Source organism: Procambarus clarkii, chromosome 92 (genome assembly GCF_040958095.1).
Source record: "Procambarus clarkii isolate CNS0578487 chromosome 92, FALCON_Pclarkii_2.0, whole genome shotgun sequence".
Taxonomy (NCBI): Eukaryota; Metazoa; Arthropoda; class Malacostraca; order Decapoda; family Cambaridae; genus Procambarus; species Procambarus clarkii.
The window spans coordinates 2,717,180-2,744,937 of record NC_091241.1 but is presented as its reverse complement, the minus strand read 5'-3'; the positions used below and the strand labels follow the sequence as shown (position 1 = coordinate 2,744,937).

Sequence of the window (27,758 nt, the reverse complement as noted above, 5' to 3'; positions counted from 1 at the left end):
CACCCAGCCCTAGAGCCACAACCGCCATTCAAAGCCTATACAAGATAGAGGTTGTGTTGAAGCGTCGATGCCTGACACGCGCTCTTAGTATACCTACCTAGGTGTCTCTCTCCTCCATTACCCCCCCCCCCCACCACCGCCCTCTCCTTACTTTAGCCCAAGATGGTGCAGCTAGTGACGTCATGCTACAATAGTGACGTCATCCTGGGGCTCCAGTGACGTACTGTCCAGGCTATTCGTGACGTATTACTGACGTCATTTTGAAGTGTTCATGATGTATGAGTGACGTCAGGTTCAAGGGGTGACTCTATATTAATAATGTCATTTTGCGGAAGGGAGATTACTATTTTTTTGACGTCATACGGGGGTTTTTGACGTCATACTGGGGGTTTTGACGTCATACTGGGGGTTTTGACGTCATACTGGATTTTTTGACATCATACTGGGGTTTTGACGTCATACGGGATTTTTAACGTCATACTGGGGTTTTTGACGTCATACTGGGGTTTGACGTCATACTGGGGTTTTGACGTCATACTGGGGTTTCGACGTCATACTGGGGGTTTTGACGTCATACTGGGGTTTTGACGCCATACTGGGGTTTTGACGTCATACTGGGGGTTTTGAAGTCATACTGGGGGGGGGGGGGTTGACATCATACTGGGGTTTTGACGTCATACTGGGGGTTTTGACATCATACAGGGGGGGTTTGACGTCATACTGGGGTTTTTGACGTCATACTGGGGTTTTTGACGTCATACTGGGGTTTTTGACGTCATACTGGGGGTTTTGACGTCATACTGGGGGTTTTGACGTCATACTGGATTTTTTGACATCATACTGGGGTTTTGACGTCATACGGGATTTTTAACGTTATACTGGGGTTTTTGACGTCATACTGGGGTTTGACGTCATACTGGGGTTTTGACGTCATACTGGGGTTTCGACGTCATACTGGGGGTTTTGACGTCATACTGGGGTTTTGACGCCATACTGGGGTTTTGACGTCATACTGGGGGTTTTGAAGTCATACTGGGGGGGGGTTGACATCATACTGGGGTTTTGACGTCATACTGGGGGTTTTGACATCATACAGGGGGGGTTTGACGTCATACTGGGGTTTTTGACGGCCTACTTGGGTTTTGACGTCATACTGGGGTTTTTGACGTCATACTGGGGTTTTGACGTCATACTGTTTTTTTGACGTCATACTGAGGTTTTGACGTCATACTAGGTTTTTTGACGTCATACTGGGGTTTTTGACGTCACACTGGTTTTTTGACGTCATATTGGAAGGTTTTGACGTCATACTGGGGGGGTTTTGACGTCATACTGGGGTTTTTTGACGTCATACTGGGGGGTTTTGACGTCATACTGGGGGTTTTGACGTCACTACTGGGGGTTTTCAGCAACGTTATTTTAGGGAGAAAATATCAACATTGAGAATTCCATAATACCATATAAATGACGTCATGGTATAATAAGTGTAATTATAGTAACAGACACAAGTGCTGTGACGTAACAATGCCGTCATTGAGCAAAGCCAATGGCATCATTGTGTGGAGTTTAATGACGTCATGACTGTGACGTCATAATGGCGTGATGATTCAACTATTATGGCAAATGGCAACTGAGAAGTGGCATTATTGAAAGGTTAATGAGATAATGGGGATTCTATGACGTAATAATGGCACTGATGTGTATTTGATGACGTGGTGTCGAGTGCGATGACGTCACTGCAATTGGGGGGAAAACGCACTGATGACGTCACAGTACAGGGCTGATGACGTCACAGTACAGGGCTGATGACGTAGCAGTGACGTGATGTTAAGTCTATGTTTTCTGTGCCTTTGGACTAAAAATATATATTGTTGGAGGAAATGACTGACCTCGGCGGATAATTATTATTCGCCCAGATGGCATCACAATACACCACTGGAGAAGGGGCAGACAGCTGGTGTGGGACTACACATGTGTATCCACCCTGGCTGACACCTACATGCACTTCGGTGCTGATCAAGCAGGTGGGCGGCCAACCAAATAGCAATAGCAAAATCAGTCAAATACAGAAAATTGGAAGGTCTATACACCTTTGTTCCCATAGCGTCTGAGACACTCGGCCTTTGGGGAAGAAGTGCCTTGGTATTTCTCAAAGAATTAAATTCCAAGGCTCATTGACATCACCAGAGACCCAAGGGCTGCCAGTTTCTTGTTTCAGCGCCTCAGTTTGGCGATCCAGAGGGGAAACACCTGCTGCGTCCTCGGTTCCTGTCCGGAAGCGGAGGAACTCCAAGAGATTACATAACCTTTAAGCACTCATTGTATTAACTACTGTACATCTTGTCACCTTTATATATCTAATAAAGCACAACAAGTAAGTAATTATCAAAAGAAAGCACCAAATCGGGAAGGCTACTAGCACCATCAAATGTGCGGGATAATCAGAGGGCGCTAAATATCACCAAGGATGCCAATACGAGAACAAAAACGCATAAGGCGACCGATATCAAAAGTATCCGAGTCACCAAGAATTCTATCAAGGGACAAGTGACCGCGGGGGACGGTCGGAAAGCAAGGCACACGCTCGTCCTGGAAGTCAGGACATTCAACAAGGATATGTACGACAGAAAGAGGGACAATGCAATTTGGACAATAAGGAGCAGGGCGGCTCTCTATTAAGTGATCGTGAGTTAAGCGAGTATGGCCAATACGCAACCTCGCCAGAGCCGTTTCCCATCGCCGGTTATGGTGGTAGGAGGACGGCCACGAGGACACACAACTCCTTAGAGTACGCAGTTTGTTACACGTAACAGACGACCAACAAGCCTGCCAACGGGTAAGGATGGAGGAATGGATAACCGGGTAAAAGTCGGAATAACGAATACCTTTACGGGAGATGGGACAAGCGCGGACAGCTTCCCTGATGGCAGCATCTGCACGTTCATTTAAAGAGACGCCAATAGGGCTGGGAACCCAACAAAACTCAACCGACTTAAATTTACTGTGAACAAGAAGAACATAGAGAATAGCATAAAGTTCCGCTGTGAAGATGCTAGTCTCCGGAGGTAAGCGACACATATAAGTGTGATCAGGGAAAACAACAGTAGCCAACACCATCCGCAGACTTAGACCCATCTGTGAAGATGAAACCAGAGCGGGAGTGAGAAGAAAAGTGTTCAAGGAAAAGGCGTTTCAGAACTGTAGAAGCTTTAATGCTTTAAAGGTAAAAACTTTAGTGATAGGGGTTAAGGATGTACAAAACTGCGAAAGGGGGACTCTCCACGGGGGCAAAGAAGGAACAACACAGGGAGAAATACTAGAAATACGAACCGAAAGAGAATCCTGTAAGCGAGATAACTGGACAGAAAGGAGGAGGTGGTGAAGAGGAACAGGAGCCGCAGAAGGGGTATAAGTTGAAGCTCGACAGAGGCGAGAGGAAGGACAGAGGCAAGGAGGCCCTTGCTGCAAGGACCGCACAAGATAGCAAAGACAGTAGCGATCACAGCGGTCAAGAGATAGGAAGCCAATGTCAACATACAAGCTGAGGACGGGAGTCGAACGAAAGGCACCAGAACTGAGGTGCAACCCAGAATGGTGCAAAGCATCAAGACGGCGGAGAGTAGAAGGAGAAGCAGACGAGTAGGCAGGGCAACCATAATCGAGTTTAGACAGGACAAGAGAGGAATGTAAAGCAAGGAGAGTGCGCCTATCAGCTCCCCAAGAAGTATGGGACAATACCTGAAGGAGGGTAAGGGCCTTAGAGCACTCAACACGGAGGTAAGAGATATGGGGAGACCAAGACAAACGAGTGTCAAAGAATAACCCCAAAAGCTTCGCGGAATCTTTGTACTCAAGGGTATGACCATAAAGTGACAAAGAGGGATGAAGAACGACCAGTTTCCGAGTAAAAGTCATGGCACAAGTCTTAGTAAGTAGAGAACTTGAAGCCATGATCGGTGGCCCAAGACGACACGGCATCAATCGCAAGTTGAAGCCGGCGTTGAAGGAGAGGCGAATCATTACCCTGACAGCAAAGGGCAAGATCATCGACATAGAGAGCGGAGAAGACGCCTGAAGGAAGAGAGGAAAGACCATTGAGGGCAACCAGAAAAAGAGTAGTGCTCAGAACACTACCCTGGGGCACACCTTCGCATTGCTGAAAAGAGGGAGAAAGAGAGCAGTACCAAGCCTCACCTGAAAGGAACGACGAGAGAGGAAGCTGCGGAGAAAGAGAGGGAGACGACCACGAAGGCCAAAAGAATGAAGTTGAGATAGGAATATGATAACGCCAAGTGGTGTCGTAAGCCTTTTCCAGGTCAAAAAGGACGGCAACAACGGAGGTCTTCGCAGCAAAAGCAGTACGAATATAGACCTCCAAGTTCACCAGGACATCTGTCGTGCTGCGGCACTTGCGGAAACCAAATTGAGAAGGGGAGAGGAGGTGATGGTGTTCCAGGAACCACATCAGACGAACGTTAACCATACGTTCAAAGAGTTTGCAGACACAACTTGTGAGGGCAATATGGCGAAAGTCCTTAGGGGATGTTCCCAAAGACCCCGGTTTGCGAACAGGGAGGACAACGGCATCGAGCCAGTCCTCAGGGACTGACGACGACTCCCAGATCCGATTATACAGACTCAGTAAAGAGAGAGAGAGAGAGAAGGGATCGTTATAGGGAAGTCGAAGACGAGTGCAGAAACCTAAAGGACAAGATTCAAGGACAGGTTTACGAAGAAGGAAAGATTGGGGAAGATGAAGACCAGAGCTAACAGAAGAAAAGTGGGAACCCAGTTCGGTCGCGTCCTGCAACGGGTCCGCCACAAGAGTACCATGGAGGTGAAGGACCGGTGAAACATCGGGAACGAACTTACCCGCTATCTTGCGGATACGCTTCCAGATCTGTGGTAGAGGAGTTTCGGACGTAATGGTGGAGACATAAGATGCCCTAAAGCACAACAAAACGCAAAAGGAAGGGGGGTGGAAAGAGAAAAAATATAGAAACTTTCGGAGGGTACCTAAACATCCCTTCTAATAGGTTATGTGTGCTTTCCTCCGAGGCTAAGGGTCCCCTTCTTCCAGCCATATATATATATATATATATATATATATATATATATATATATATATATATATATATATATGTCGTACCTAATAGCCAGAACTCACTTCTCAGCCTACTATTCAAGGCCCAATTTGCCTAATAAGCCAAGTTTTCATGAATTAATGTTTTTTCGTCTACCTAACCTACCTAACCTAACCTAACCTAGCTTTTTTTGGCTACCTAACCTAACCTTACTTATAAAGATAGGTTAGGTTAGGTTAGGTAGGGTTGGTTAGGTTCGGTCATATATCTACGTTAATTTTAACTCCAATAAAAAAAATTGACCTCATACATAGAGAAAAGGGTTGCTTTATCATTTCATAAGAAAAAAATTATAGTAAATATATTAATTCAGGAAAACTTTGCTTATTAGGCAAATCGGGCCTTGAATAGTAGGCCGAGAAGTGAGTTCTGGCTACTAGGTACGACATATATATATATATATATATATATATATATATATATATATATATATGTCGTACCTAGTAGCCAGAACTCACTTCTCAGCCTACTATTCAAGGCCCGATTTGCCTAATAAGCCAAGTTTTCCTGAATTAATATATTTACTATAATTTTTTTCTTATGAAATGATAAAGCAACCCTTTTCTCTATGTATGAGGTCAATTTTTTTTATTGGAGTTAAAATTACCGTAGATATATGACCGAACCTAACCAACCCTACCTAACCTAACCTAACCTATATTTATAGGTAAGGTTAGGTTAGGTAGCCAAAAAAAGCTAGGTTAGGTTAGGTTAGGTAGGTTAGGTAGACGAAAAAACATTAATTCATGAAAACTTGGCTTATTAGGCAAATCGGGCCTTGAATAGTAGGCTGAGAAGTGCGTTCTGGCTATTAGGTACGACATATATATATATATATATATATATATATATATATATATATATATATATATATATATATATATATATATATATATATATATATATATATATATATATATACTGATAATACATAATGATTAAAGCAACAGTTAGACAGGAATGACTGATCTCTTCAAACTTAAATAAATTTTTGTTTCTCTAACATCATGAAAAGTTATGACGTCACTACGGAGCCCACGTCATTTCATGACGGGCTCCACGTCATGAAATGACGTGGAGGTAATAATGTAAATAACAAATTTAAGTAGAAGGTGTTGTTGACTTATTATTTAAAGACGGTTGGGGTGGGGGGTAACTTTGACTCCTCTATCTAAATGACTATCCGTGTTCGCTCAGCATTGCAATCTAGAGTTTTCTCTCATGCTAGGGAGGGAGAGGAATAAGGGAGGGATGGGGATGAGGGGCAGGGATAGATGGAGAGGTGGGAGTGGATGGGGGAGGTGTTGGTTGTTCCCGAGCGTCCAAACTAAATATATTAATTATGGCACTATAAGTGACAGTGAGGGTGGGGGGTAAACATTCAATCTTAAAAGTAAGATATAGCAGTAATCTAGGAGCAAGGCACTGTGGTAGTAATCGTCTGGTAACGACTCTCTACAAACTACTTAGCTAGTATAAGACCCATAATCTGGGAGAATCACACTCACAGGTTGCGGTTTCAAAGCCAAGATGATGGCAATATATATCATTTTTTTTTTCTTTCATACAGGCATCGAAATGAATTCAAAATGATAGCATTTATATAAAAGAGATTGTTTTGACCTATTTTAATTGATTTTGTAATTCGATTTAAAATAATGAAAAGGCAAGAAATAATTTGCTGAAGAGTGAAATTATATGTATGTCACTATATATATATATATATATATATATATATATATATATATATATATATATATATATATATATATATATATATATATATATATATATACTGTATATTTTTAAATTTGTGATTATAATTTAGTGGAATGAATTAGATGAAGGAGAGAGTGAAGAAGGTGCAGTTGAACACCCCCATGTTTCGTGAGCGGACAGCTCGCCCAAATGCTGACAATGAGAGGTATGAAAGACTTTGAGAGGTGTTGTTCTAACAGATAACAATGTCTTGAACTCCTCACATGATCGTCGTTACTGGCCCCCCTGGTGCCTCCGCCCCTCCCCCTGAAGAACGTGAGTACAGCAGGAATATGGCGGCGCCTACGACGCGATGGCTCATGAAAGGAGCGGGGAATATTTGTTGGGGTTTTAAGCTATCTTAACCGGCCCGTCTAGGGAACAGGGTGATGATGGGATGGGGAGGGTGAAAGGGTGGGAGGGGAGGGAGAGGGGGGGAATGAGTTGTGATTTGCAGGAGGAAGATGGGTTGTCGCCATAAACATGTTTGATAAACAACCCCAAAATGGATATCCCATATCGTCAACAAATTTGAGTTTTTATTTGTTTTCCCTCTCGTATCAAACTATATATATAATGTTTTGCTGCATCTTCACATGGAGAAAATGAATATCCTTTCAGTGAACGAGAACAAATGCATTTTATTATGACTGAAGAGTGGTGTGAAGGGTCACCCGACATAACTGCGCGCTAATAACCTTCATCTTTACAGTTAATCGCAACGCTATCTATGGAGTGAGCTTCTCATGAAGGCTTTAGAGATAGCCAGATATCTGCGACGTTCTCAGATTAGGGGTCTTACAGTGTGTGTGTGTGTGTGTGTGTGTGTGTGTGTGTGTGTGTGTGTGTGTGTGTGTGTGTGTGTGTGTGTGTGTGTGTGTGCGTGCGTGCGTGTGTGTAACTACCCAGGTGGCACCATATTGGCTGGTGCCGGTGCTCGCCAATCTCACCCGTCCACGTAGTCGTGTGTGTGTGTGTGTGTGTGTGTGTGTGTGTGTGTGTGTGTGTGTGTGTGTGTGTGTGTGTGTGTGTGTGTATGTGTGTGTGTGTGTACGTGCGTAGGTGTAGATATGCGTGGAAGTATGTATGTGAATGCATTAATTGAACTAGATTTATTATGACCAAAAAAAAAAAATGATATCTGACGTGTTGCACTTGAAAAAAGTCATTCCACTGCGCTACATACCACTATCACTATGACTATAACTATGGAACACTCACTGTTGTGTGGACGACTATTGTGTACCCGGACGTCTGGTTTTCTGCACTTGTTGTCACAATCTGAGGAGTTGCCTGACTCACAGACGCCACCTAAACAAAAATACTTAGCTTTGTCTCCCGACTCATAAAATGTGGGTACAATTTTTTTGTTTTTTTTTGACCTACACACTTAACTTTTGGATCTTGTATAACGAATGCGGCTGACAAAGAGGATATGATTTTCTCCAGTAATTTTTTTTTTTCGAGACAAGTGTTTTGCACTAGCCGACTGGCGAAGCTATAGACATACTTGTTGCTTATATATTTTGGGCTGAAGAGAGGGATATATGTATGTGTGGTAGACTCAGCTTCTACAGTAGCAGTGATCAACTTGAGGCATCTGTGTAGAGAACATGTGGGATAGCTAGTGTGTCCTGTGACAGGTATTTGAACAGGTGTAGCGAGGTAATTCTTACCTGGCCACCAGTAATTTGTGGTGCAGTAGATCCTGTTGCTCTCTCCCTCTCTCCTCTCTCTCTCTCTCTCTCTCTCTCTCTCTCTCTCTCTCTCTCTCTCTCTCTCTCTCTCTCTCTCTCTCTCTCTCTCTCTCTCTCTCTCTCTCTCTCAATCTCAAACATCCACCCTCCTCCACACTTATCTTGCAGCACGTATCATAATTTCCTGTTACTATCATCCCTACATAATTCTATCTTATCTCAATGTTATCATCATCCCTGCATGACTATCTTAACTGTATGTTATCATCATCTCTGCAAGACTATCTTAACTGTATGTTATCATCTCTACATGACTATCTTAACGGTTTGTTACCATCATCCGCGCATGCCTAATCATCCCTACATGACTATCTTAACTGTATAGAATTAACATCCCTGCAAGACTATCATAACTGTATGTTAACATCACTCCTGCGTGACTATCTTAACTCTATGTTATCACCGTCACTGGATGACTATATTACCTGATTGTTATCATCATCCCTGCATGACTATCCAGTGTTATCATCATCCCTGCGTGACTATCTTAACAACATGTTATCATCTTATCTGCATTTACTATCTTAACTGTATTATCATTCCTGCATGACTATCTTAACTGATTGTTATCATCATCCCTGCATGACTATCTTAACTGATTGTTATCATCATCCCTGCATGACTATCTTAACTGATTGTTATCATCATCCCTGCATGACTATCTTAACTGATTGTTATCATCATCCCTGCATGACTATCTTAACTGATTGTTATCATCATTCCTGCATGACTATCTTAACTGTATGTTATCATCATCCCTGCATGACTATCTTAACTGATTGTTATCATCATCCCTGCATGACTATCTTAACTGATTGTTATCATCATCCCTGCATGACTATCTTAACTGATTGTTATCATCATCCCTGCATGACTATCTTAACTGATTGTTATCATCATCCCTGCATGACTATCTTAACTGATTGTTATCATCATCCCTGCATGACTATCATAATTATGTTATCATCATCCCTGCATGACCCAATCACACCAATATATATTATATCAGCCTTATATATTATTTTCATTTATTGATTATATAACTCTTGAATGGCAGCATCATTCCCGCATGGTTATATCATCCCCGCATGGTTATATCATCCCCGCATGGTTATATCATCCCCGCATGGTTATATCATCCCCGCATGGTTATATCATCCCCGCATGCTCGTATCATCCCTGCTTAGTTATATCATCCCTCATTGAGCCCTATCATACTTGTATAATCCTATGGTTACTGCTTAATTACTATCATACCTCTTATCCTATAACCCCCTGAATGATTTTATCATTCTTTCATGATGGCATTATTCCTTGCGTGCCCTATGATACCTGAATGACCCAATTATCCCAGCATGACCCTATCATGTAATATCACTATCATCCCTGCATGGCTCTGTCATCCCAAAATGACAATGACCTGTGAATGATCCCCCCCCCCAATCATTCCAGCCAAAACCCCCCCCCCCTCATCATATGACCTAATAATGTGCACATGACCATATCATCCGTGCTTGATCCAATTAAGTCATGATACCTATCATCCCGATATGAACCCCCCAATCATCCCCCGCACGACCAACTCTCTCTCTCTCTCTCTCTCTCTCTCTCTCTCTCTCTCTCTCTCTCTCTCTCTCTCTCTCTCTCTCTCTCTCTCTCTCTCTTTCTTTCTCACCCTCCCTGCAATATCAATATGCTGAGGCTCCCTTGCACGGTGCACGACTCAATTACTATCCCAAGCCACCCCTCCCCCCCCTCTTGCACGACATGTAGCAGCGTACAACACACACTTTGCAATACACAGCAACACAACGACAATCTATGACCACCCCCACACTATGACCATGGACCAAAGAGCCAAAGCTCAACCCCTGCAAGCACAATTAGGTGAGTACACAAAGCAGTCGCGGTGCACAGAAGCACTATATACGCTATTGTGGAGGCCTTATTACACAACTTTATAATACACCACTACAGTGTACAATAAACTAGCGAATACGCCGCACAATACAACATGAAATAAACTAGCAAGCACACAATACAATATGAAATAAATTAGCAAATACAAAGCACAATACAATATGAAATAAATTAGTAAGCACTCAATACAGTATGAAATAAATTAGCAAGCACACAATACAATATGAAATAAATTAGTAAGCACACAATACAGTATGAAATAAATTAGTAAGCACACAATACAGTATGAAATAATTTAGTAAGCACTCGATACAATATGAAATAAATTAGCAAGCACACAATACAATATGAAATAAATTAGTAAGCACACAATACAATATGAAATAAATTAGTAAGCACACAATACAGTATGAGATAAATTAGTAAGCACACAATACAATATGAAATAAATTAGTAAGCACACAATACAGTATGAAATAAATTAGTAAGCACACAATACAGTATGAAATAAATTAGTAAGCACTCGATACAATATGAAATAAATTAGCAAGCACACAATACAATATGAAATAAATTAGTAAGCACACAATACAATATGAAATAAATTAGCAAATACACAACACACTACATTATGCAATAAATTAGCAAGTACACAACACAATAAAAATAGATTAGAAGCAAATATTCAACGTAATACAAAAATACAACACATAATAAAATACAGTAGGAAGTGCAATACAAAGACCAAAAATCGCAACACAAAATACAACACAGAAAAACCAAATACACGTTAGTGCAACACAATACAGCTGCAAAATAACATAGTTCATTAAATTAAAAAATAAATAAATCCGATAGATCGTGTAGTTGAATCGAATGTATCACAACATACCGTAATACCCACACAAAACGTATCATACACCACAATGTATTATGAAACTATACAACACATTATAAATTATACAACATAATACTGCTGTATACAAATAAAGCTACATAACGTATTACAAAATAATACGACACAACGAAAGAATACAACACCATGCTAAATAATGTAATGCATTAAAATAATTAAAATGAACAGCTAAATATATATATCTCTATATATATATCTATATATATATATATATATATATATATATATATATATATATATATATATATATATATATATATATATATATTATATATATATATATATATATAATATATATATATATATATATATATATATATATATATATATATATATATATATATATATATATATATATATATATATATATACAATACAAACCAATACAGATCACCTCCATTATTTAGCAAGCTCAATGTGATTTTGCTGCCACACACACCTAGACAACGACACACACACATCTGGACAACCACACACACACCTGGACAACCAAACACACACCTGGACAACCACACATACACCTGGACAACCACACACATGCCAACATGACGTCAACCACATGACAAGGGAAGAGAGGGCCATGGCGGCAGAAGCAAGGAAGAAGCGCAGGTCAAGAGGAGAAAACCACAACTCCCATCACAACATCCCCAGGGTGAGGGGGGAATCCACAACCAGCAACCCGGTAACACCAGAGGGGAGGGCAACTCCACCACACTCCTCTGCATAGAAACCACCCATACATAGAACCCTCCCTGCCCTCAATCAAATGCTCACCCAACTCTCCCTTCCCCCTCACCTCATTCCCACCCTGCTACCCCTCCCCTACCCCCACCATGTCCCCCTTACCCCCCCTTTCCCTCCCCCTTCATCCTATACCCTCCATGTCCCCCGTTCATTTGACCCCCGACTCCTCACTCCAGTATCCTCTGAGACCCTGTTATCCACCTCACAAATCCTCACACCCATGGAACAGCTCCCTCCATCAGCTGAACGCTCGCCGAGAAGGGAACATGAGAAGCTACAGAAGAAAGTGAGCCTCAAGGCAATGTACACTAACATAGATGGGATTACAAATAAAACAAATGAACTTGGAGAATGGGTACTAGAAGAAAACCCAGACATAATAGCACTCACAGAAACGAAACTGACGAAAAACATAACAAATGCAGTGTTTCCACAGGACTATTATGTTGTGAGGAAAGAGAGAGAAGGAAGAGGTGGGGGTGGTGTAGCTCTGCTGGTAAGAAAAGGCTGGGATATTATATAAATTAAGCAGCTCTATTGCTTGACCCCACATGATGCAGCTCTATTGCTTGACCCCAAATGTCCCAGCTCTATTGCTTGACCCCAAATGTCCCACCTCTATTGCTTGACCCCAAATGTCCCACCTCTATTGCTTGATTCCACATGAAGCAGCTCTATTACTTGACCCCACATAACGCAGCTCTATTGCTTGACCCAATATTGACGCAGCTCTGCTTGACCCCACATGTCCCAGCTCTATTGCGTGACCCAACATGTCCCAGCTCTATTGCGTGACCCGACATGACACAGCTCTATTGCTTGACCCCACATGTCCCAGCTCCAGTGCGTGACTCAACATGACGCAGCTCTATTGCGTGACCCCACATGACGCAGCTCTATTGCTTGACCCCACATGACGCAGTTCTATTGCGTGACCCAACATGACGCAGCTCTATTGCGTGACCCAACATGACGCAGCTCTATTGCTTGACCCAACATGACGCAGCTCTATTGCGTGACACAACATGACGCAACTCTATTGCGTGACACAACATGACGCAGCTCTATTGCGTGACCCCACATGACGCAGTTCTATTGCTTGACCCCACATGACGCAGTTCTATTGCTTGACCCCACATGGCGCAACTCTATTGCTTGACCCCACAAGCTACCAAACGCTGCCCAGATACTCAAAGCTACCCAAAGCAACTTAAAGCTACTAAAAGCTACCCAAAGCTACTCAAAGCTACTAAAAGCTACCCAAATCTACTAAAAGCTACTCAAAGCTATCCATAGCTACTCAAAGCTATCCAAAGCTACTCAAAACTACTAAAAGCTACCCAAAGCTACTCTAAGCTACTCAAATCTACTCAAAGCTACTAAAATTTAACCAAAGCTACCCAAAGTTATTCAAAGCTAATCAATGTTACCCAAAGCTACTCAAAGCTACTTAAAGCTACTAAAAGCTACCCAAAGTTGCTCAAAGCTACCCAAAGTTACTCAAAGCTACCCAAACTTACTCAAAGCTACCCAAGATACTTAAAGCTACCCAAAGTTACTCAAAGCTATCCATAGCCACTCAAAGCTATTCAAAGCTACCCAAAGCTACTCAAAGCTACCCAAAGCTACTCAAAGCTACTAAAATCTACCCAAAGCTACTGAAAGTTACTCAAAGCTAATTACAGTTACCCAAATCTACTCAAAGCTACCCAAAGCTTCACAAAGCTACTCAAAGCTGCTCAAAGCTACTGAAAGTTACTCAAAGCTACTCAAAGCTACTCATAGCTACTCATAGCTACTCAAAGCAACCCAAAGCTACTCAAAGGTACCCAAAGCTACTGGAAGCTACCTAAAGATACTCATAGCTACCCAAAGCTACTCAAAGCTGCTCAAAGCTGCTCAAAGCTACTCAAAGGTACATAAAGCTACATAAAGCTACCCAAAGCTTCTCATAGCTATTCAAAGCTTCTGAAAGCTACTCAAAGCTACCCAAAGCTAGTCAAAGCTACTCAAAGCTACCCAAAGCTAGTCAAAGCTACTCAAAGCTACCCAAAGCTAGTCAAAGCTATTCAAAGCTACCAAAAGCTACTCAAAGCTACCCGAAGCTACTCAAAGGTATTCAAACATACCCAAAGTTATTTCTCAAAGCTACCCAAAGCTATCCAAAGCAACTCAAAGATACCCAAATCTATTCAAAGCTACTCAAAGCTACCCAAAGCTACCCAAATGTATGCTAATCTACCGAAAGTTACTTAAAGCTACCAATAGCTCCCGAAAGCTACCAAAAGCTACCCAAAGCTTGCTACCATTACGTAAGTAATAAACAACTATGACATATTTACTCACTATAATGTTGGTGCTGAATGTAGAACATGAACAAACATATTTTTATGCTGAAATAATATCATTTTATAACGAAATTAGACGAAACAAAGTGGCAAGTGACGCCACAGGAAGTCGACGATCCGAGCGACAATGGTTTGGCTTTGGGTAATTAGACGGACCCAATTATGCTATAAAATGATATTATTTCACAACAAAAATATGTTTTTATATTCATATTTATAACCAATAGCCCTGGGCCGTTGGCATATATATTATATCAGTTCTTTCTAACAACACTTACGGGCTATTCATGCCCGTGCCACCTCTTGGGTGGCTTAATCTTTATCAATCATCTAACAACATAAATGTTAAATTCAATGTTAAATCCTATGTTAAATGAAATTTAAAACAAATAACTTTTCGTTAAGGCAAATGAAGAACACTTTTCCTTAACCGAAATGAAAGCAGAACGCCTGTCGTTAGCGTGAATGAAAGCAGAACGCCTGTCGTTAGCGTGAATGAAAGCAGAACGCCTGTCGTTAGCGTGAATGAAAGCAGAACGCCTGTCGTTAGCGTGAATGAAAGCAGAACGCCTGTCGTTAGCGTGAATGAAAGCAGAACGCCTGTCGTTAGCGTGAATGAAAGCAGAACGCCTGTCGTTAGCGTGAATGAAAGCAGAACGCCTGTCGTTAGCGTGAATGAAAGCAGAACGCCTGTCGTTAGCGTGAATGAAAGCAGAACGCCTGTCGTTAGCGTGAATGAAAGCAGAACGCCTGTCGTTAGCGTGAATGAAAGCAGAACACATTTCGGTAAAACATATAGTCAGAGAACACTTTTAGGCTCTGGAGTCTCCATAGGAGTGTGTTCTCCTGGGTGAACCCTCTAGTGTGTTCTCCTGGGTGAACCCCCTAGTGTGTTCTCCTGGGTGAACCACCTAGTGTGTTCTCCTGGGTGAACCCCTAGTGTGTTCTCCTGGGTGAACCCCCTGGTGTGTTCTCCTGGGTGAACCCCCTAGTGTGTTCTCCTGGGTGAACCCCTAGTGTGTTCTCCTGGGTGAACCCCTAGTGTGTTCTCCTGGGTGAACACCCTAGTGTGTTCTCCTGGGTGAACCCTCTAGTGTGTTCTCCTGGGTGAACCCCCTAGTGTGTTCTCCTGGGTGAACCCCTAGTGTGTTCTCCTGGGTGAACCCCTAGTGTGTTCTCCTGGGTGAACCCCCTAGTGTGTTCTCCTGGGTGAACCCCCTAGTGTGTTCTCCTGGGTGAACCCCCTAGTGTGTTCTCCTGGGTGAACCCCTAGTGTGTTCTCCTAGGTGAACCCCCTAGTGTGTTCTCCTGGGTGAACCCCCTAGTGTGTTCTCCTGGGTGAACCCCTAGTGTGTTCTCCTGGGTGAACCCCCTAGTGTGTTCTCCTGGGTGGACCCCCTAGTGTGTTCTCCTGGGTGAACCCCCTAGTGTGTTCTCCTGGGTGAACCCCCTAGTGTGTTCTCCTGGGTGAACCCCCTAGTGTGTTCTCCTGGGTGAACCCCCTAGTGTGTTCTCCTGGGTGAACCCCCTAGTGTGCTCTCCTGGGTGAACCCTCTAGTGTGTTCTCCTGGGTGAACCCCCTAGTGTGTTCTCCTGGGTGAACCCCCTAGTGTGTTCTCCTGGGTGAACCCCTAGTGTGTTCTCCTGGGTGAACCCCCTAGTGTGTTCTCCTGGGTGAACCCCCTAGTGTGTTCTCCTGGGTGAACCCCCTAGTGTGCTCTCCTGGGTGAACCCTCTAGTGTGTTCTCCTGGGTGAACCCCTAGTGTGTTCTCCTGGGTGAACCCCTAGTGTGTTCTCCTGGGAATTGAATTGACTTAATCCAAGCTTTTAAGAATTGACTTAATCCAAGCTTTTAAGAATTGACTTAATCCAAGCTTTTAAGAATTGACTTAATCTAAGCTTTTAAGAATTGACTTAATCTAAGCTTTTAAGAATTGAATTGACTTAATCTAAGCTTTTAAGAATTGACTTAATCCAAGCTTTTAAGAATTGACTTAATCTAAGCTTTTAAGAATTGACTTAATCTAAGCTTTTAAGAATTGACTTAATCTAAGCTTTTAAAAATTGCCTTAATCCAAGCTTAAAGAATTGTTCTAACCCAGGCTTTAAAACAGTACTGAGAGTTGCCATAACTCTAACTTTGAAGACACCAATGGTGTAAGCCTTGCCATAGGTAATGCTGAAAAACTAAATTAAGTTTCTAAGCTTCAAATGTCAACACCACTGAAGCATCATTAGCATAATCCATTTATTTTAAACTGCCTTAACAATATCAATGATCGGAAAGGTTGTCCTGAACTCAAAAATTGTCATGGACCCAAAAATAACATGATTTAGTCTATAGATTAACAAAAAACCTAACATTTTCTTCAAAACTTGAGTCACAATTTGCCACCATCAAAATCTTGGTTTCCTAGCTACCAGGGGTTCAAATTTTACATTCTAAATCTTCAACACTACAAGGGGGGGGGGGGAGACTTGCCATCATCTACTCATCAAACTACCAAGGGTTAAAATGTGGCCATAATCTGGGTCCAAAACTACCAGAGGGCAAGAAAGAGAAATTACCGGGGAAAGCGCCAAGCTATTACGACTATGTAGCATTTGGAAGGGGGCCAGGATAAGGATGTGAGATGGGACGGGGGGAAAGGAATGGTGCCCAATTCCTTTGGACGGTCGGGGATTGAACGCCGACCTGCATGAAGCAAGACCGTCGCTCTACCGTCCAGGCCAAGTGGTTGAGCTGGACCAGAGAGTCATAACGTGACATGATCTGGTCCTCGTAAGTACAAGGAGCTCTTAAGTGCTCTTAAACCACAAAGGTTTAAGGATTACCATAAGCTTCCTAGGTCAGGTTTCATCAAGAATTTATACATCTGCTGGCGAAACCTGTGCATCTTTCCTCAATCATGGCGGCTTTGTTTACATTTAACGAACAGTTTACGAGCTCGGAAGCACTACGAGGATGTTTCTTTATGAATAACAACTTGGGGTTGTGATGTTTCTAAGTTCGTAAACTGTTTAATAAATGTAAAATAGTGGCAATGATTGGTGAACGTTGTACAGGTTTGGTAAGTGTAAATCCTTGATGAATCTTGGGCCCGAAAGTTGCCATTTCCTATGCTTTACGATTCCTAGAGTCGCCATAACATATGCAATACTCACTAATCTAAGTGAGTAGATTAGTAATCTAATCTAAGATTAGTAACCTAAGCTACTATCTACTTGGCTTCCCCAGACCTAAGATCTACTTTCGCTCACTTGATATATTTTCTTCTTTGGTAACTATCTGTAGATATATTTATACACAGTGTTATATAACTCACTGTGCAACCTGTCCTCTTAAAAAGAACGTCGCTTTTGGCCGTTTGCCCGTATGGCCGAATTTGGACGTAATTTGAATATGAAAAAAAAATGAAAATAAATTTGGGATTTTTTTTTCAACAACAGTAAGTTAAGGGTCCTCTGATAGGTTAGGTGGGCAGGACATTCTCATAAAGTTTCAAAACGTTATGAAAAACGTTGATTTAAAGTGTCCTCTTATAACCTCTGCGCGTACGCCGGACGACTCAAACAGAAAACGGAACAAAACGTCACTTTTGTGAGTCGATTTCATTTCAAATTACGTCCAAATTTGGCCATATCGCGCATACCAGCCAAAAGTGACGTTATTTTTAAGAGGGCGGGTTGCACTGTGATGAGGTACGCTCTCACACTTGTGGTATCTGAGAGTACCCAGCCCATCCTCCTGGCGTTGTAGTACTTATAATGAGGACCAGAGTACATATGCCCACCTACAACGCATTTAGAAAGTAGAAATCGGTACTATTGAATTTGGACAAATCGAAAAACGATTTTTTTATGTTGCAAAGACAAACTAATCTAACCTTAACCTTCCTTAGGCCTAATACATGCTATCTGAGGCCTAATATAGTAGATATGTGTACTATACTAGGAATAGGAATATTTAAGTTTATTATTTAGTTTCATTTTTTCGGACTCCATAAAGCGAATAGTACAAAGTTCTACTATCTAATTGCTTAGTACGTCAATGTTTGTACTGTGGTGCATATAGTTACAAATCGGACTATCTAATCAGGAGATTGCGGTGGGACTGCTTGGAAAACTATCATTACTCATTCATACATTCTTCAATTAGTCCAAGAATACTAAGAATTGAATTGAGGAATTCAATTCTTCAATTCAATTCTTGGAGTTCTGATCTCCAGGAGCAGAGTTTAAGTGTTCCACTACAACCATAAATATATATGTGAGTAATACACACAGACGTTCACTAATGGACAGCTAGTGAACGTACAAGTTAAGCTCCTCCGGCACCTCTGGCACCTTTCGGCCTGTGTGTGGTGGTAGTTGGATAACAAGGCACTTCCCGTTCCCCTGGCAGTGATCTGTGTGTGGTGGTAGTTGGATAACAAGGCACTTCCCGTTCCCCTGGCAGTGATCTGTGTGTGGTGGTAGTTGGATAACAAGGCACTTCCCGTTCCCCTGGCACTGATCTGTGTGTGGTGGTAGTTGGATAACAAGGCACTTCCCGTTCCCCTGGCAGTGATCTGTGTGTGGTGGTAGTTGGATAACAAGGCACTTCCCGTTCCCCTGGCAGTGATCTGTGTGTGGTGGTAGTTGGATAACAAGGCACTTCCCGTTCCCCTGGCACTGATCTGTGTGGTGGTAGTTGGATAACAAGGCACTTCCCGTTCCCCTGGCACTGATCTGTGTGGTGGTAGTTGGATAACAAGGCACTTCCCGTTCCCCTGGCACTGATCTGTGTGTGGTGGTAGTTGGATAACAAGGCACTTCCCGTTCCCCTGGCACTGATCTGTGTGTGGTGGTAGTTGGATAACAAGGCACTTCCCGTTCCCCTGGCACTGATCTGTGTGGTGGTAGTTGGATAACAAGGCACTTCCCGTTCCCCTGGCACTGATCTGTGTGTGGTGGTAGTTGGATAACAAGGCACTTCCCGTTCCCCTGGCACTGATCTGTGTGTGGTGGTAGTTGGATAACAAGGCACTTCCCGTTCCCCTGGCACTGATCTGTGTGTGGTGGTAGTTGGATAACAAGGCACTTCCCGTTCCCCTGGCACTGATCTGTGTGTGGTGGTAGTTGGATAACAAGGCACTTCCCGTTCCCCTGGCACTGATCTGTGTGTGGTAGTAGTTGGATAACAAGGCACTTCCCGTTCCCCTGGCACTGATCTGTGTGTGGTGGTAGTTGGATAACAAGGCACTTCCCGTTCCCCTGGCACTGATCTGTGTATGGTGGTAGTTGGATAACAAGGCACTTTCCGTTCCCCTGGCAGTGATCTGTGTGTGGTGGTAGTTGGATAACAAGGCACTTCCCGTTCCCCTGGCACTGATCTGTGTGTGGTAGTAGTTGGATAACAAGGCACTTCCCGTTCCCCTGGCAGTGATCTGTGTGTGGTGGTAGTTGGATAACAAGGCACTTCCCGTTCCCCTGGCAGTGATCTGTGTGTGGTGGTAGTTGGATAACAAGGCACTTCCCGTTCCCCTGGCACTGATCTGTGTGTGGTGGTAGTTGGATAACAAGGCACTTCCCGTTCCCCTGGCAGTGATCTGTGTGTGGTAGTAGTTGGATAACAAGGCACTTCCCGTTCCCCTGGCAGTGATCTGTGTGTGGTGGTAGTTGGATAACAAGGCACTTCCCGTTCCCCTGGCAGTGATCTGTGTGTGGTGGTAGTTGGATAACAAGGCACTTCCCGTTCCCCTGGCACTGATCTGTGTGTGGTGGTAGTTGGATAACAAGGCACTTCCCGTTCCCCTGGCACTGATCTGTGTGTGGTGGTAGTTGGATAACAAGGCACTTCCCGTTCCCCTGGCACTGATCTGTGTGTGGTGGTAGTTGGATAACAAGGCACTTCCCGTTCCCCTGGCAGTGATCTGTGTGTGGTGGTAGTTGGATAACAAGGCACTTCCCGTTCCCCTGGCACTGATCTGTGTGTGGTGGTAGTTGGATAACAAGGCACTTCCCGTTCCCCTGGCACTGATCTGTGTGTGGTGGTAGTTGGATAACAAGGCACTTCCCGTTCCCCTGGCACTGATCTGTGTGTGGTGGTAGTTGGATAACAAGGCACTTCCCGTTCCCCTGGCAGTGATCTGTGTGTGGTGGTAGTTGGATAACAAGGCACTTCCCGTTCCCCTGTGTTATGATCTCAGCCTGCAGGAGAAACGAGTCTCCCTTCTTGAGAGTTATTCAGCAAGCCTGACCTAACTAGAAGGTCTAGCAAGTATTGAGGTGATAACGCATATGTAAAATAGTTGGTTGGATATGTGTAACAGTTTGAGATTATGGACAATGCAGAAGAAAATAGATAAATGACGGGCTAGGAGATGTGGACATTTTGCTGGAGGCGTGAGGCTCGCTTCCGGAGGACCTTGACCTCACTTGAGTGCCAGACATCGCAGGGGGAAGCCGCGCTTCGTTGAGCTCCCGTCAGAAGGGAACCCCTAGTGATATATCTCTAAGAGAAGAGAAGTGTGCAGACGTACCAGCTGTGGAATCGAGCTGGGAACGTTGTGGTCTCAAGTCCGGGTCGACGAGCAGATATTAAATCGCCCAGAAGCATTATTGTGGGCCGTGGGAGCGCCCTGACCAAGCCTCGTCAGAGGAAGAAGCGCCCTCGACCAGACGTTCTGTGGTAAGCACGATATACGCCAGTTCATAGTGATTGCATTGTAGTTGGTCGTGTGCCCAGCGACAGTAGCGATGTTTATTTATAGGTTAGACATGTTTTAATAAGGCAGAAAGCCTGAAATAAGAGAGTGGAGAGGGAGGAACACGGAGCGACGTCCGTCCTCTCTGAGCGCTGGCGGACGACTGAGGGAGCCTGGCTCCGGATGGAGGAAGACCCTCCCAGCGAGTGAGGACGCCGCCAGGCGAGGTGGAGTATGGACCCGCCCAAAACGGGGGAGTCCACTCTCACTGTATGTAGAGGACAGATAGAGGTTTGAGGCAAGCATATTGTGTGGTTATTTTTGTTTATGTGTTAAAGGGGAACATTTTATTGGAACGTCGATGGGTTGCAGGTTTGTCTTTGGGGAAGAAGTTGCTGAGAACTTCGAAGCCAGCAGATGATGTAGCTGATGAGACTCCAAGGTAGTGGAGCAGAGGACCTCGAGCTGTGAGGAGAAGCAGCAGTGAAGAGGAGTGTCACGCGCTTCTGTAGAGGTGGTGTAGCAGCCAAGAGAGCTGTGGAAGAACCTAACAGAAGGGTGAAGCACCGTAGTTGCACAAGGAAACTTCATGATAGCAGCCTGGAGGAGCTGCAGAGGATCCTGGTAGTGAAGCCCGGAAGAACCTAAGGATATTAGGATTGTGAACTTCCAGAGGTGGAAGGGGAAGTTCTGGTGGATTACTTATAGGGAGTTGATAGTGTTTGGTTGTCAGTAGCGTGCAAGACGCAGTGAGAGGTGAGTGACTGTTGGCATCCTTATGTCAAGGCGTTTTTTATATTGAAGTATCAATGAACATTTATACTGGTATATGTTATTGCATTCAAATGCTGGTTTTCTATATATATATGTTATCTTGCTGATAGTGCAACAGTGTGTAGGCTGGACCAACTTGAGGAGGTTAATAGTATCAGGTGGTGAACCAGGAGATAGGATACCACTTGATAAGCTGATAATAGAGTTCTGATGGTATTGGAGTGCAACCTGATTGTGATATTATAGAGTATAGGATTCATTATTATTATATGTGTGTATGTATCGTGTATGTGCTTTGTTCAGTAAATGTGTCACAATTTGCTGGTGTTTGCCCTTGTCCTAGTGAGGCTTCCCAGGAGGTAGTAAAGAAGGAGAGAGAGAGAGAGAAAGAACCATGAACCACTGCTGTGGACAGGGTAGGAGGTAATACTAGTAAGTCATAGGGGGATTGAGGAGATCATATCTCATAAGGAGAGAGTGGGGAGTCACAGCGGCTCGAGTGGGTGTGTGCACGTGACGACAAGGCTAAGTGTTGGAGCCGCATCCCCTGAACGCGTGACGTTGAGCCCCTCTCCAAGAGCCAGAAGCGCCAAGGGTGATCTCCTAGTATAAGCACTCTACCGAGTTGTGGGTTGGGTTGTCCGTAGAGGAGGATCAACGACGACTACACCAACCAACCCACAGTCTATAATAAATTGGGGGCCTGTCCGGGAGAGTGAACTGACACACCCACACCCTGTCCAAGAGTGGATTTGTACACACTTGCTGAAATAAACTGTGTGACCGCAGGTGTATATTCTCTCTCTTGGGAAGACTCACAGGACAAAGATGGATGAGGTGCAAACGTTTGTGGAGTCAGGCAAGCCCGAGGACTTGGAAGGTTGCACGAGGGATCAATTGAAACAAATAGCAGAAGAATGTGGCATCAGGTTGAAAGCATCTAAAGTAGCTGGGATGAAGGATGAGATCCTGAGGCAGTTAAGAGCCAAAAGTGAAGCGGCAGAGCAAGGAGCCCAAAAAGGAGCTGAAAGTGGAAAGGAGGATGATGGGCAGGATGAAGTGAGATCCCAGGGATCGAGTAGGAGCAGCAAGAGTAGCCGCAGTAGTAGGAGTAGCCGGAATAGGAGCTTGGAGAGATTCCAGTTAGAGCTCCAGATGCAGCGTGAGGACAAGGAGAGACAGTTCCAGCTGGAAAAGATGAGATTGGAACTCCAGATGAAAAATGAAGCCGAGAAGGAGAAAGAGAAAACCAGACTGGAAATAGAAAAAGAGAAAGCAAGGCTAGAGGTGGAAAAAGAAAAAGAGAGAACAAAACAAATGCAGATAGAAGCGAATAGAACCTTGGCTGAACAAAGGATTGAACATGGGTTGCCAGAGAGCACCACCCAGGTATCACACCCACCAGATGTTAGGGTTAGGGAGAAGGACATTCCCTTGTTTGTTCCCGAAGAGGCAGAGAGCTTTTTCGAGCACTTTGAAAAAGTAGCCAGCATCAAGGAGTGGCCACAGGAGGAATGGGCCCAGCTGGTCCAGTTAAGATTGACCGGTGCAGCCAGGGAGGCATACACCCAATTGTCACTGGAAGAGTGCCAGGATTATGCCACGGTAAAGAGCAGCATTTTGCGCTCGTTTCAGTTAACCCCAGAAGCTTATAGGAAGCGCTTCAGAGAGATGGTGAAAGTTGGAGCATGTACGTTTGCTGAGACAGCAAGAGATCTGGAAAGACGATTCCAGAAGTGGATTGAGGCTGCTGGAGTTGGATCTTATGCTGACCTGAAGCAACTGATGGTCATGGAGAAGTTCTTGGAGATGATGCATCCCGAAACAAAGTTCAAGATCCAAGAAGCAGGGATAATGGAGGTGAAAGACGCCGCAGATAGGGCGGATATTATTACTGAAGCATATAAGAGCTTAAGGGAGAACAGAGTGAGAAGCGAGGCGAGACGCAGCAATGGCAGATCCAATGGAGTCTGGGGAGGAAGAAATTACGAAAGACCCAGAAGAGTCTGGGGTGAGAAAAATTTTGATAAATGGGCAGATAAAAGTAAGTACCCTAAAGCTCAGAAGAGTAGGTCGCGCACTTCATCTGAAAGTGAAGATGGAGGAGCCAAACGAGAAACTAATCGTTATCCAGGGAATCAAGAGTCCAGTAAAGCTCCACAGAGTACGAGTAGTACGTCTGGCCCGAGGAACTCCAATACGAGTGGGCAGAGTCAGAGCCGCTTTGGTACATATAGAAGAGATTTTTCCCAGATGAGATGTTACAATTGTAACGGATTGGGTCACGTGATGCGAGATTGTCGGCAGGGCAAGAGAGTTGTGACCCTGGCCATGTGTGACCCCCGAGGTAAATATACTAATGTGTTCCGAGACAAACCACAGAGAGCGAACTTAGTGAACGAGAGGTATAGGCCGTTCATGAGCAAAGGTTGGATCAGAATAGGAGGCCAACCTGAGGTAGAAGTTGGTATCTTAAGAGATACCGGAGCTAATCAGAGCTTGATTACGAGAAGCCTGATTGGGAATGATCGACGGTTAGCTGGCAGGAGTAAGATGAGGGTATATGGGTTATTGTCGGAGAGTGACATGCCCGTTTGTACTGTCCAGCTAAGGTCGGAATATGTGTCGGCAGAGGTGATGTTGGGAGTATGCCCCGACATACCTATTCCAGGAGTCCAAGTGATCCTGGGGAATGACTTGTGCGGGACAAAGGTGTTGCCAAGAGTCATAGTGGAGACTGTGCCAGAGGAGTGCCCAGAAGGCCACTGCACGGGTGGGACACCTGAGAGTGTGAACCTGACTGACATCCGAGGAGATGAGTCAGGAGACCGCCAAGCCATTGAGTACCCTGTCTCGGTAGTGACGAAGGCAGAGGTGGCCGACGAGGAAGACACTGGAGAAGGTGAGACAGTGTCGATTCAGCCAGTGGAAGAGATCGATGTAGATATAGCACGGCTGTTTGATGAAGGTCCAGCCCAGAAAAATGAAGTCTCGGTGAGGTCAAAAGTGAAGATGGCCCAGCCGAAGAAGAATACTGTGAAGGGAGTTGACCTGAAGAGAGCCCAGACTGCTGAAATTGAGAGTCGGAAGGCGAATGCAACTGTGCTGAGTAGGAATGAGGAAGGATGTGGACAGACTGAAGACGGGAATAGAGCGTCAAGTGGTCCACGAGCACAGAGGCATATGGATAGTGGAGTTAAGTTGTTTGAGATGTCAAGAGTTGACACGTTTCGCAGACAACGTGGAAGAGAGATAGTGAAGAAGAGTAATAGCCGAGAAAGTGAAAGGAGAAGAGACAGCATGTGTGGAGAGATGCTTATGAGCACTCTGGGAGAGGCAAAGCGACATGTATGGTCGAGTGCTGTTGGATGTAGTGCAGTGCTCGAAGAAACTTTTAGGGAACGAAGAAGAGTTGAAGGAGATGAAATGGAGTGGTATAGAGGTGAGAAGTGTGGGAAGAGGATGATGATGCAAGCATGGAGGAATAGAAGAAAGCCGAGGACTCGATGGGAGTCGAACAGGATGAGGTCTCAGATAAATGAGGAGACGAAAAGGAGGATCGTCGGTGAAGACGAGGGAGTGAGGTATGATGACAGGAGACGGAAGTATAATGGCAGTAGATGGAAGTGTGAAGACGACAGAGGAGGTACAGACAGCAGATGTCTGACTCTGGACGGGAAGAGAAGAAGACGAGGAAACGGAGGGTGGAGACAGTAAGTAGAGTGGACCAATGGATTGCAGGCGTCCAAGGAGGACAGCCTAGCCAAGAGGTGCCAGAGAGGTCAAATCGTTTGTGAGAAGACCATGTTTCTGGAGAGTTGTGAGCCAGATGTTGCAAAGAGCAACGAACTAATTGTAGACTCCTAAGAGAGTATATCGGGTGAAGAACGAGACAGTGTGGTGGCGGATGTATTATCCCGAGCTTTGCCACTAGAATAACTCTCAAAAATAAGGGGAGGGGAGTGTTATGATCTCAGCCTGCAGGAGAAACGAGTCTCCCTTCTTGAGAGTTATTCAGCAAGCCTGACCTAACTAGAAGGTCTAGCAAGTATTGAGGTGATAACGCATATGTAAAATAGTTGGTTGGATATGTGTAACAGTTTGAGATTATGGACAATGCAGAAGAAAATAGATAAATGACGGGCTAGGAGATGTGGACATTTTGCTGGAGGCGTGAGGCTCGCTTCCGGAGGACCTTGACCTCACTTGAGTGCCAGACATCGCAGGGGGAAGCCGCGCTTCGTTGAGCTCCCGTCAGAAGGGAACCCCTAGTGATATATCTCTAAGAGAAGAGAAGTGTGCAGACGTACCAGCTGTGGAATCGAGCTGGGAACGTTGTGGTCTCAAGTCCGGGTCGACGAGCAGATATTAAATCGCCCAGAAGCATTATTGTGGGCCGTGGGAGCGCCCTGACCAAGCCTCGTCAGAGGAAGAAGCGCCCTCGACCAGACGTTCTGTGGTAAGCACGATATACGCCAGTTCATAGTGATTGCATTGTAGTTGGTCGTGTGCCCAGCGACAGTAGCGATGTTTATTTATAGGTTAGACATGTTTTAATAAGGCAGAAAGCCTGAAATAAGAGAGTGGAGAGGGAGGAACACGGAGCGACGTCCGTCCTCTCTGAGCGCTGGCGGACGACTGAGGGAGCCTGGCTCCGGATGGAGGAAGACCCTCCCAGCGAGTGAGGACGCCGCCAGGCGAGGTGGAGTATGGACCCGCCCAAAACGGGGGAGTCCACTCTCACTGTATGTAGAGGACAGATAGAGGTTTGAGGCAAGCATATTGTGTGGTTATTTTTGTTTATGTGTTAAAGGGGAACATTTTATTGGAACGTCGATGGGTTGCAGGTTTGTCTTTGGGGAAGAAGTTGCTGAGAACTTCGAAGCCAGCAGATGATGTAGCTGATGAGACTCCAAGGTAGTGGAGCAGAGGACCTCGAGCTGTGAGGAGAAGCAGCAGTGAAGAGGAGTGTCACGCGCTTCTGTAGAGGTGGTGTAGCAGCCAAGAGAGCTGTGGAAGAACCTAACAGAAGGGTGAAGCACCGTAGTTGCACAAGGAAACTTCATGATAGCAGCCTGGAGGAGCTGCAGAGGATCCTGGTAGTGAAGCCCGGAAGAACCTAAGGATATTAGGATTGTGAACTTCCAGAGGTGGAAGGGGAAGTTCTGGTGGATTACTTATAGGGAGTTGATAGTGTTTGGTTGTCAGTAGCGTGCAAGACGCAGTGAGAGGTGAGTGACTGTTGGCATCCTTATGTCAAGGCGTTTTTTATATTGAAGTATCAATGAACATTTATACTGGTATATGTTATTGCATTCAAATGCTGGTTTTCTATATATATATGTTATCTTGCTGATAGTGCAACAGTGTGTAGGCTGGACCAACTTGAGGAGGTTAATAGTATCAGGTGGTGAACCAGGAGATAGGATACCACTTGATAAGCTGATAATAGAGTTCTGATGGTATTGGAGTGCAACCTGATTGTGATATTATAGAGTATAGGATTCATTATTATTATATGTGTGTATGTATCGTGTATGTGCTTTGTTCAGTAAATGTGTCACAATTTGCTGGTGTTTGCCCTTGTCCTAGTGAGGCTTCCCAGGAGGTAGTAAAGAAGGAGAGAGAGAGAGAGAAAGAACCATGAACCACTGCTGTGGACAGGGTAGGAGGTAATACTAGTAAGTCATAGGGGGATTGAGGAGAT

General features: G+C 44.3%; 1 protein-coding gene across 5 annotated transcripts in view; it reads right to left on the bottom strand.

Annotated features, from left to right (window-relative positions):
- Positions 1–27,758, bottom strand: part of LOC123775176 (chondroadherin) — a 277,038-nt gene that overhangs the window by 18,402 nt on the left and 230,878 nt on the right. For 2 of the 5 annotated variants that reach the window (XM_069319124.1, XM_069319127.1), the window contains exon 10: positions 8,094–8,213. The exons of the other annotated variants lie outside the window; for them this stretch is intronic. In XM_069319124.1, the coding sequence (XP_069175225.1) occupies positions 8,109–8,213 (105 nt within the window). In that variant the 3' untranslated portion in view covers positions 8,094–8,108. Of the gene's footprint in view, positions 1–8,093; positions 8,214–27,758 lie in introns of those variants that run through there. 5 annotated transcript variants of the gene reach the window in all.